This window comes from Muscardinus avellanarius (assembly GCF_963383645.1).
Source record: "Muscardinus avellanarius genome assembly, chromosome: 3".
Taxonomy (NCBI): domain Eukaryota; kingdom Metazoa; phylum Chordata; class Mammalia; order Rodentia; family Gliridae; genus Muscardinus; species Muscardinus avellanarius.
Genome location: NC_137788.1, coordinates 124,387,923 through 124,399,720, shown reverse-complemented (window position 1 = coordinate 124,399,720; position 11,798 = coordinate 124,387,923). Strand labels below are relative to the sequence as shown.

Here is an 11,798-nt window from a genome sequence, read left to right as displayed (position 1 = left end):
CATATAGCGAAGGCACTGCTGTCACAGATGCCCTAACCCGAGCCTCGACCTGACAGAAACTGGGAGCCCACTAGCCATTCTCCCTCTGAGCTACACCCCAACCTTTTTAACTTCTTTTGCAGTACTGGGATTGAACCCAGGGACATTCTACCTCCAAGCTATACATATCCTCAATCCCATTTTTAAATTCATTTTTTGGCTTTATTGCAGTTAGTATTTTATTTATTTTTATTTTTTTATTGGTGCATTGTAGTCATACATCTTAACGAAGTGCAAGATGGTGGAGGCATACATGCACACATCACCCAATTAACCCTTACCCAATTCCTGCCCCATTTCCTCCCCCTTCTTCCTTTTAATGTCTTTTTTTTATTTTTTATTGTATTTTTTTAAGGGGAGTAAAAGGTTTATTGGAAGCAGCAGGGAATAGGGAAAGATGGCTGAACACCCCAAAGGGGCAGTCAGAACTCTTGGGGTCCAGCAGCTGCCTTCAGGACAATACTTGAAAGTAGCCCAAGCCGAATTGCCTTCAGTTGCAGGCTGCTTTCTTCCAGAGTCCACGCAATCTGCCAGAAGAGAATAGTGAAAAGTGGCAGAACACCCCAAAGGGGCTGTTGGGTCTCTGATGTCCAGTAGCTGCCTTTCGGTCACTACCCGAGTGTCGCCCGAGCCAAGTGCCGTCAGTTGCAAACTACTTTATCCCAGGGTCCACGTGATCGGCCAGAAAAGAGGTGCAGGTCACCCCTAGGGGCCCTGGTCAGCCTTGATGTCCAGCAGAGGCCTTCAGGTCACTATCCAAGAGTAGCCTGAGCCACATGCCCTCAGTTGCACTCTGCCTTCTCTCAGGGCTAACATGACCTGCGAGAGAGAGAGAACAGCTCCCCAAGAGGGGTGGGGGTCCTGAGAGGGAAAAACCTCCATCTTTTTTAATTTTTGAAACAGATTCCCACTAATTTCTGGAGGGTCTCACTAAGTAGCTGAGGCTGGCTGTCAACCTGAGATTCTCCTGTCTCAGCCTCCCGAGGACTGGGATTATAAGGCTGTGCCACCATGCTTGCTCACTCATTTGAATTTTGAATTTTCTGTTAATGGCCTTTTACCTATCTAGTATTTATTTATTTATTTATTTATTTATTTATTTATTTATTTATTTATTTATTTATTTTTACTGGGGATGAAACCTAGGGGCAATCTACCTCTGAGCTACACGCCCAGCCCTATTTTTTAAAATTCCTGTGTGTGTGTGTGTGTGTGTGTTGGAACTGGGGGTGGAACCCAGAGGCTTTCTACCTCCGGGCTATACTCCCAGACACATTTTATATTTTATTTGGAAACAGGGTCTAAGTTGCTTAGAGCCTCACTAAGTAGCTGAGGGTGGCTTCAAACCTGTGCGATCCTCCTGTTTCAGCCTCCCAAGCGTGGGGATTACAAACGTGCACCACCACTCCCGGCTTAATTCCTTATTTTAAAACAGGGTCTCACGGAGTCACAAAGGGCCTCACTAAGTAGCTGAGGCTGTCCACGAACCATGATCTTCCTGTCTCAGCCTCCCAAATGCTGGGATTACAAGCCTGTGCCATCATACCCAGTTTCACATCTAGCTATTATGTTGCTGATCTTTTTTGAATCAACCCTTGAAAAATTCAAGCCCTGTGGTGGTGCACACTTGTAATCTCAGTACTGAAGAGGCTGAGATAGGAGGATCACAGGTTCAGCCTCAGCAACCTAGTGAAGCCATCCCCAACTGAGTGAGATCGTTTCAAAATAATGAAATAAAATAGGGCTGGAGCCAGGAGGATCACACACGTTCAAAGCCAGCCTCAGCTACTTAGCGAAGCTCTCAGCAACTTAGTGAGACCCTGTTTCCAAATAAAGTATAAAATAGATCTGGGAGTATAGCCCAGAGGTAGAAAAGCCCCTGGCTTCCACCCCTAGTACCACAAAAAATTTAAAAAAAAATTTATTTTGTTGGTTAGTTTTGCAGTGCTGGGATCAAATCAAGGGTCTTGTGTATGGTACTTGCAGCAAACACTTTGCCACTGAGCCACACCCTTAGCCCAAATATATTACTGGCACTGCCCTCAAATTGGTTACACTCTACTTAGGATGACAAAATAGAAGTATATACAATGAAATAAAAATGACAACAATAGGCAGTGCAGAAGGGTTATTATGAAGTGATAAGGATTAAATAACCGGTCGGGTGTGGTGGCGCATGCTTGTAATCCCAGTCTTTGGGAGGCTGAGACAGGAGGATCGCACAGGCAAAATAAATAGATAAGTAAATAAATAAATAATTTATACTGAAATTTTTTAAATGGCACCTCCACTTACTCATTGCTAATAACTGTGCCTCAAATTCATAGGCATAATATCCACTGAGATTAGAATTTCTTTAAAATGCTATTTACTTCTCTCATAAAATTTACTCCCTCAAGCTGGGTGTGTCGGCCCCTGCTTATAATCCCAGCCTGTGGGAGGCTGAGACAGAAGGATAGAGGTTCGTGGACAGCTTCAGCTACTTAGTGAGGCCCTTTGCAACTCAGTGAGACCCTGTTTCAAAATAAAGAATTAAAAAATAGGGCCGGGGGTGTCGCTAGGAGATAGAATGCCCCTGAGTTCCATCCTCAATATTGAAAAAAAAAATCTACTCCCTCAATACTTTGTAATCTTTCTCCTTTGTAACTAATGATAAATTCAACAGTTATTCTGCCAAAATAGAAATTCTGAGGCTCAACTGTCATCCAACATGACCAAGGTCACCTAATATAACCTTGTCTATACCTTTCTTTGAAGAGAACTAACTGTACCATCTATTCTGAGGATTCTATATAGTCTTTTTAGTGACCTTGTCCTCACACCTGTCCTTTTGGCAAAATCTTTCCTACTCCATCTGCTTCTTGATACTGTTGCATTTGACAATGGAAACAAACTCTTTTTAAATTATTGCACTCTTTCTCCTTGACTACTATAACACAACACTGTCCTATTTCTACTTCTCCTTACAAATCTCAAATTGTTCATTTGCTGGGTTTTTAAAATTATTCTCTCTTCTCTACCCCCCTTAGTCTTGTTTCCTGTTTTCTCAATAGACTATTGGAGAATGATGTAAAAGAGGGAATGAGAAAATAGAGGAAAGATAGTAGGAGGTTTCTGTTGGCAATTTGTAATTCCTCATGCATGTTGGGGCAAAAATTTGCAAACTATAGCTTACAACACGACATGGATAATGCATTTATTATTATAGTTATCTTACATCTATGCAATAAACTCTAATTCAAATTCTATAATTCTGACCTCTTCCCTGAGACCCAATCTGTACTTTTAGAGGAACAATGAAATTTATAATTTTATGATGTCCCAATATTAGACATTTCCGACTTGATACAACCAAACTTTGGCATCAACTTTCCCATCTAAATTTATGCATTTATTCCATTTACACATTCCCTTCGTCCCCCTCCCCCGCCTTGGTTACACTCCTAATCCTATTTTTTAAATTTGTTTTGAAATAGTGTCTTGTTAAATTGCTGAGTCTTGCCTCAAACCTTCATCCTGTCTCAGCCTCCCAGGTACTGGGATTATAGATGTGCACCACCATCCTAGGCTGCCTTTACTGCTTATATCCAGTTAGTTATGAATTAATCATTGGGCTATTAATTTACTTCATCAAGGAGAAAGAGCAAGCCAGGCATGGTGGCGCACTTTTCTTTCCTCTTTTATTTATTTATTTTTTTGGCGCAGTACTGGGGATGGAACCCAGGGGCATTTGACCTCTGAGCTGCACCCTCAGCCCTATATTTTATTCTTTATTTTGAAACAGGGTCTCACTGAGTTGCAAAGGGCCTCATTAAGTAGCTGAGGCTGTCCGCAAACCACGATCCTCCTGTCTCAGCCTCCCAAATACTGGGATTAAAAGCATGCACCATAAACCAGGCGTGGTGGCACACTTGTAATCCCAGCATTTGGGAGGCTGAAACAGGTGGTTCGCAGTTGGCGGACAGCCTCAGCTACTTAGTGAGGCCCTCCACATCTTAGTGAGACCCAATTTCAAAATAAAGAATAAAAATTGGGCTGGGAGTTATAGTTGGGAGGTAGAATGCCCTTAGGTTAAATCTTCAGTACCGAAAAAAAAAAAAAAAATAGAGAGAGAGAGAGAGAGAGAGCTACCCTTGGGCTAAGTATATAGCTCAGTAATAGAGCTCAGTGATAGCATGCATACTGCCTTGGGTTTGAGCTATAGTATTTAGGAGACTAAGACAGTAGGTTGGAGGACAGTCTTTAGCAACTTGGTAAGACCCTGTTTAAAAATAAATAAAGCCGGACGTGGTGGCGCATGCTTGTAATCCCAGCATTAGGGAAGCTGAGACCCAAGGATCGCGGACAGCCTCAGCTACTTAGTGAGGTACTCCACAACTTAGTGAGACCCTGTTTCAAAATAAAGAATAAAAAATGGGACAGGACCCGAGGATCGCGGACAGCCTCAGCTACTTAGTGAGGTACTCCACAACTTAGTGAGACCCTGTTTCAAAATAAAGAATAAAAAATGGGACAGGAGGTGTAGCTCGGAGGTTGAATGTCCCTGGGTTCCATCCCCAGACCTGCAAAGAAAAAATTTTTTTAAATACTAGAATATGTGGACACATTCCATTAACTATCAGGACAATGTCAACACCCATCATGCAGCCTGGAATACTCCACTGACACCTGAAAAAGGTAAATAAACGTCTTTTTTTTTTTTCTCTCTTGGCGGCTCTAGGGATGGAGCCCAGGAGCAGTCTACCTCTGAGATATACCTGCAGCCCTATTTTTTATTTTTTACTTTGAAAAAGGGTCTCATTAAGTTGCAGAGAGCCTCACTAAGTAGCTGATGCTGGCTGAGAACCTGTGACACTCCTGTCTCAGCCTCCCAAGTACTGGGATTACAAGCATGCGCCACCACACCTGGCTGGCAAATAACTTCTTAATATTATTATGAAAATAATTTTGACCTTTAGAATGAACCCCTGGCTCACTTTGAGATCACTGCTCTGCACTGTTTCTCTTATCCATCTTCCTATCAATCATTAATGATTACTAATGACTGATTTTGGGGCATAAATTAATATAAACATAAACAGAGACAGAAAAAAGGCTGAGAACCAAAAATTTACAAAATAATCATCAAGTTCATTTGCATGTCTGCTTATTCACGGTCTATAAAACATTTTATTTCCTGCTATTCCCATTATTTTCCCTCCTTCACTACTTTTTTTCTGTTCTGGGGATGGAATCTAGGAATCCAAGTTCATTCTACCTCCGAGCTACCCTCATATCCCAATTTTTTATTCTTTATTTTGAAACAGGGTCTCACTGAGTTGCAAAGAGCCTCACTAAGTAACCGAGGCTGTCCTCGAACTGCGATCCTCCTGTTGCAGCCTCCCAAATGCTGGGCTTACAAGCGTACACAACCACGCCCAGTACAGAATACGGCCTTTTCTGCTAACGTCTTTGAATATACCCTTTGCCCAGAAAGCTTTTCTCTTTCATCCTCTAGAGCTGGTTCACAGGTTACCTCTTTTATGAAGTCTTCCCTTGATAGTCTCATCCTCAATTACCTTTATCTGGGTATTTCTATAGCATTTAAGGGCATCTTACATCGCTCCTCAATTACTGTTTCTGCCTCCTCATTATATAGTTGAGTTATAAAAGGGCACATTTGCTTTGTTTTCCTATTTGTAGTCTTATAGTACCTTAAACATAGTGGGAACCCAATCATGTGATCATGCACGTGAATTTGTCTTTCAGTCAGTCAGTGCTCATTTATCCCCAAGTTTTCCAGCCCACACAGTCAGTATTTGCTCCCTCCTCTGAAGTTCTGCAGTACTATATGGAAACTAAGAAGAAAGAAAAGTCTGAGATTGCTTGCTTGCTACAAAAGACCCTGGGGACTCTGGCTCATGGGACAAGTCTAAGTCCCTGGTCAAGGGCCTCCATCAAGTGGGTCTTCTTCACGTCTGTAATTTCACTTTTTATTATTCTTCAGTATGAACTTACCATTCTTATTTAATACACAAACACACACATACCCCATTCTATTTTCATTCCTTTTGTTTATGCTCTTCTCTTCCCCAGGAATTACATTTCCCTGTTATTCTGAATTCTTTTCCTTAGAAGTTTGGTTCAAGATCCATGCATTCCATAAAGCTTTCTGGAACTATGCCAAACCAAAGGAAAATTTCTCCTTTTTGTTTTGCGGGTCTGGAGCTGGAACCCAGGGGCAGCCAACTTCCAAGCTACACCTCCTGCCCTATTTTTTTTTCTTTATTTTGAAACAGGGTCTCACTAAGTTACAGAGGGCCTCACTAAGTAGCTAAGGCTGTCCATGAAACGTGAGCCTCTGGTCTCAGTCTCCCAAATGCTGGGATTACAAGCGTGCACCACCACGTCAGGCTAAAATTTCCATTTGTTTCAATTCTTTTTTTTTCTTTTTTGCAGTACTGGGGATGGAATCCAGGGACATTCAACCTCCAAGCTACACCCCCAGCCCTATTTTTTAGTCTTTATTTTGAAACAGGGTCTCACTGAGTTGCAAAGGGTCTCACTAAGTAGCTGAGGCTATCCTCAAACTATGATTGTCCTGTCTCAGCCTCCCAAATGCTGGGATTACAATTGTGAGCCACCACACCTGGCTAGTCATTTTTTGTACAGGGTCTCACTGAGTTGCCAAAGTACCTAAGGCTGTCCGAGAACTGCGATCCTCCGATCTCGGCCTCCCAAATCCTGGGATTACAAGCATGCACCACCACGCTTGGCCTTTAAAAATTTCAAATAAATCAATGTAGCAATCCTACACCTTTTTTTTTTTTTTTTTTTGGCAGTACTAGGGATGGAACCCAGAGGCATTCTACCTCTGAGCTATACCCCAGCCCAACTTTTTTATTCTTTATTTTGAAATAGGGTCTCACTGAGTTGCAGAAGGCCTCAACTAAGTAGCTGATGCTGTCCGCGAACCTGGGTCCTCCTGTCTCAGCCTCCCAAATGCTGGAATTACAAGTGTGCACCACCACGCCCGGCAATCCTTGACAACTTTTCAAAAGCAGGCACCGCCTTCAACTAAGGCATCCAAGTGCTATTATATATCAGATAATGGCAAGGTTTGCAATCTTATTTTTTTTTGTATCAGCCCTTGCTAGCAATAGGAAAACAAGGAATGTAATAAATACTAGTTGCTTTGCTTGATTTTCTTCCTCTTTTTTTCTTGTAGTACTAGGGATTGACCCCAGCAGCATTCTACCTCCAAGCTACACCCCAAGCTCTATTTTTTATACTTTCTTTCTTTCTCTTTTCTTTTTTCTTTTTTCTTTTTTTTTTTTTTTTCGGGTCTGGGGATGGAACCCAGGGGCATTCTACCTCCAAGCTACATTCCCCTGCCCTATTTTTTATTCTTTATTTGAAACAGGATCTCACTGAGTTGCAAAGAGCCTCACTAAGCTGAGGCTGTCTGCAAACCGTGATCCTTGGGTCTCAGCTTCCCGAATTCTGGGATTACAAGCGTGCGCCACCACGCCCGGCTTTATTCTTTATTTTGAAACAGGGTCTCACTGAGTTGTGGAGGGCCTCACTAAGTAGCTGAGGCTGGATGTGAACCTACAATCCTCCTATCTCAGTCTACAAAGTACTGGGATTACAAGTGTGAGCCACCATGCCTGATTTGATTTTCCTCCTAATTGATGAGAATAATCCAAGCTTTTTTTTTTATTGGCAGGGGATACCTTATCTACAGATAAAATTATTTTAAAAATAAAATTTTCTTATTTTGGTTGTTAATAGTTTTAGTTCCCTCCACACATTCTGATATAGTTATTGACAATAATGCCAAATCCTTCAAGTTGAGCCAAAGAAATGAAGCAAATAAAAATCATGCATAAAATGAAAATATAATCTTTGAAATCCCCAAATCTCAGAGTAATGCTTTTTTTTTTTTTTTTTTTTTTTTTTGGTAACAGGGATTGAACCAATGGGCATTCTACATTTTAGCTACAACCCAGCCCTTTTTAATTAATTAATTAATTTACTTATTTATTTATTTAGTGTGTGTGTGGTCCTGGGGATGTAATCTAGGGGCCTCTATATCCAGGCTACATCCCCAACCTATTTTATATTTTATTTTGAAACAGGGTCTCACTAAGTTGCTGAGAGCCTCACTAAGTTGCTGAGATCCTCACTCAGTAGCTGAGGCCGGCTTTGAACCTGTGCAATCCTCCTGTCTCAGCCTCCCAAGCACTGGGATTACAAGTGTGAGCTACCACGCCTGGCTGAATTTTTTTTTAAATAGTCTCGCTAAATTGCTAAAGCTGGCCTCAAACCTACGATCTTCTTGTTTCAGCCTCCCAAGTACTGAGATTATAGGCATGCATCACATTGCTAGGCACCAGCACTATGTCTTAAATGAAATTTGTCTAAAGGGCCATGTCTTCCTTATTACCATTCCCTTAAGTATCCACACCCAATGAGGCAAGTATTCGTTGGAAAATAGACTAAACATAACTATCAAAACTTACTCCATGATATCATGAATTGATGTTAAATTCTGAAGATCACTTTCTCATATGTATATGTGACAATGTCAAGTAAAAGCAGTAATATAGAAAAATATAGTTTAGAAATAGCTGGGCATGGTGATGCACACTTGTAATCCCAGCATTTGGGAGGCTGAGACAGGAGAATCACAGTTCAAAGACACCTCAGCCACTTAGTGAGGCCCTTTGCAACTCAGTGAGACCCTGTTTCAAAAAATAAAGAATAAGCCGGGCTCAGTGGCGCACACTTGTAATCCCAGCATTTGGGAGGCTGGGACAGGATGATCCGGGTTCACAGACAGCCTCAGCTACTTTGCAAGGCCCTTTTCAACTCATAGAGACCCTGTTTCAAAATAAAGAATAAAAAATAGGGCAGGGGTGTGGCTTGGAGGTCGAATGCCCCTGGGTTCCATCCCTAGACCCGCAAAAAAAAATTAAAACTTAAAAAAAAATAGAATAAAAAATATGGTTGTCGGGCATGGTGGCACACACTTATAATCCCAGCATTAGGGAGGCTGAGATAGGAGGATAGCGGTTTGCAGACAGCCTCAGCTACTTAGTGAGGCCCTCTGCAACTCAGTGAGATCCTGTTTCAAAATAAAAAATAAAAAATAAAGCCGGGCGTGGTGGCACACGCTTGTAATCCCCGCGCTTGGGAGGCAGAGACTGGAGGATCGGGCAGGTTCGAAGCCAGCCACGAGCGCTGGTTTAGGAGACCCTGTTTCCAAATAAAAATGTAAAAATAGGTCTGGGAGTGTAGCCCGGAGGTAGAAGGGCTTCCAGGAACCCCAGTACCACCAAAAAAAAAAAAAAAAAAATAGGGCTGGGAGCCGGGCGTGGTGGCGCACGCTTGTAATTCCCGCACTTGGGAGGCTGAGACAGGAGGATCACACAGGTTCGAAGCCAGCCTCAGCTACTTAGTGAGGCTCTCAGAAACTTAGTGAGACCCTGTTTCCAATAAAATATTAAAAAAAAGGTCTGGGAGTATAGCCCAGAGGTAGAAAGCCTCTGGGTTCCACCCCCAGTACCATAAAACAAACAAACAAAAAAATAGGGTTGGGGTAGCTCGGAGATAAATGTCCCTGGGTTCCATCCCCAGTACCACACAATATATATATATATTATATAATTATATATATAATATATATAATTTAGAAATAATCATACAAGAGCCATTTGTGGTGGCGCATGCCTGTAATCCCAGTGTTTGGGAGGCTAAGAGAGGAGGATCACAGTTTGAGGACAGCCTCAACATATAATGACACTCTTATCAACCTAGCATCCTATTTCCAAATAAAAATAATTTCGGGCTGGGGGTGTAGCTGAATAGTAGAATGCCTCTGGGTTCAATCTCCAGTACCACAAAAAAAAAAAAAAAAAGGAAATAATCATACAATCCGAGCATAGTGAGGCCCACCTGTAATCCTAGTATATTTAGGAGGCTGAGACAGGAGGATTGACCATAGGTTTGAGGACAGCCTCAGCAAACAGACTCTCATTAACCTAGGGAGACCATATTTCAAAAATAAAAATAAGCCGGGCATGGTGGTGCACGCTTGTAATCCCCGCGCTTGGGAGGCTGAGACAGGAGGATCGCACAGGTTCAAAGCCAGCCTCAGCTACTTAGTGAGGTCCTCAGCAACTTAGTGAGACCTTGTTTCCAAATAAAATATAAAATAGGTCTGGGAGTATAGCCCGGAGGTAGAAAGCCTCTGGGTTCCACCCCCAGTACCACCAAAAATAAAAATAAAAATAAAAAAATAGGGCTGGGGTGTAGCTTGGAGGTAGAATGTCTCAGAGTGCAACCCCCAGTGCCACAAAAAGGAGGATCAAGGGATGCAGCTCAGAGGTAGAACACCCCTGGGTTCAATCCTAGTACCATGAAGTAATCATACGATTTAGGTTGGCCTAAGCCCTACCTGTTTTGAGTACAGTATATCAGCTACAATTGTTCGGCTCGTATTTTAACACTACAAGAGACCTGAGAATATTCTTCCAACAAGAGATTCCTGGAATGAATTTCTTATAAAAGGGACTGATGAGTGAATCAAAGAGGAAGCCATCAGCTGACAGGCAGCGGCTTCCTCACCCTGTCTGGCCCCTCCCCAGAAGCTATAGAAGTAGAAAGCTGCAGAATGTACCTTCCAGGCCAGGAGCAAAACATTGAGGATGGCCAGCAAAGGGCAGGGTCCATTCTCATTTTGGGTGATGATGGGTGTGTTCTCTTCCTTCCACTGGATCCACTTGATGTGATACACAGACTGTCCGGGGAAGCGTTCCTTGGAGGCTGCCAACACCTGCGCGGAGTCCTCCTCCTCCTCTCTGCACAGAGGGGCAGCTCCGGGCAGCACCGCCGCGCCCTCCTCCTCCTCGGGAGCCCTGATCTCCGCTCCCTCCTCACTGTTGAACTCCGAGCTACTGGGGAAAGAATGCAGGTTGGAGTACGACTCCAGGGAGTCCAGGCTGGGCGAGTCCCCGGGCGGGCTCGGGTCGCTGCCGCTGCTGCTGAGGCCGGCGGCGCCGCCCGGCTCCTCCGCGGCGGGGCAGGTGCGGCCGGGGTCGGGGCGGGCTCCCGGGTCTCCCGCCGGGCCGCGCCCTCGGCCCGCGTCCGCCGCGGTCTCCGGGGAGGCGGTCACCTTGCGCTGCCCTCTCGCAGGCGCCTCCGCGGCAGCGGGACTCCCCGGGGCGCGCTCCTTCAAGTCCGAGTCCGGGAAGGCGCCGCAGGGCGCGGGGCCGGGCGGGGAGCGCGCCGGGCTGCCCCGCGCGGCCGCCGCCCCCTGCCCATCCGCGCCGCCGCTCTCCGCCGCGCAGACGCCTGCACCATCCCCAGCGGCGAGCCGGGGCTCGGGTCTCCCTTCCCGCAGACCGTCAGCTCCCGGCGCCGGCCCGGCCGCCACCCCGTGTTCCAGCGGCTGCAGGCTCGCGGGGCCGCTCTCCATACCCGGCCGCCAGCCCCTCGCTCTATAGAGACCGCGGCGCGCTCTCCTCAGCCAGCGCCTCCGACGCCATGACAGCGGCACTGGCAGCTACAGCGCCCTAGCGCGGCCCCGGCCAGGCACGTCACCGCGAGCGCCCCGGGAGCGCGCGCGCGCCGCCAAGCTCTCCGCTCCGTCGGGCGTGCCTCCGCGCGGCTGCGCACTGCGGCGCCACGGCGACGCCCTTAGCCACCGCCCACGGCCCCGCCCCGCCCACGGCCCCGCCCCTCGCGCCCGCCCCGGAGGCTGGGCGTGGTGGGCG

The 11,798-nt window shown here is 45.2% G+C and overlaps 1 protein-coding gene across 3 annotated transcripts in view; it reads right to left on the bottom strand.

Annotated features, from left to right (window-relative positions):
• The window catches only part of MINDY2 (MINDY lysine 48 deubiquitinase 2), a gene marked incomplete at both ends in the record, with an annotated part of 60,611 nt that extends 49,111 nt beyond the window's left edge, over positions 1-11,500 (bottom strand). For all 3 annotated transcript variants that reach the window (XM_080692317.1, XM_080692318.1, XM_080692319.1), the window contains one exon: positions 10,703-11,500. In XM_080692317.1, the coding sequence (XP_080548443.1) occupies positions 10,703-11,500 (798 nt within the window). The remainder of the gene's footprint in view (positions 1-10,702) is intronic.
• Between the last annotated feature and the right edge of the window lie 298 nt (positions 11,501-11,798).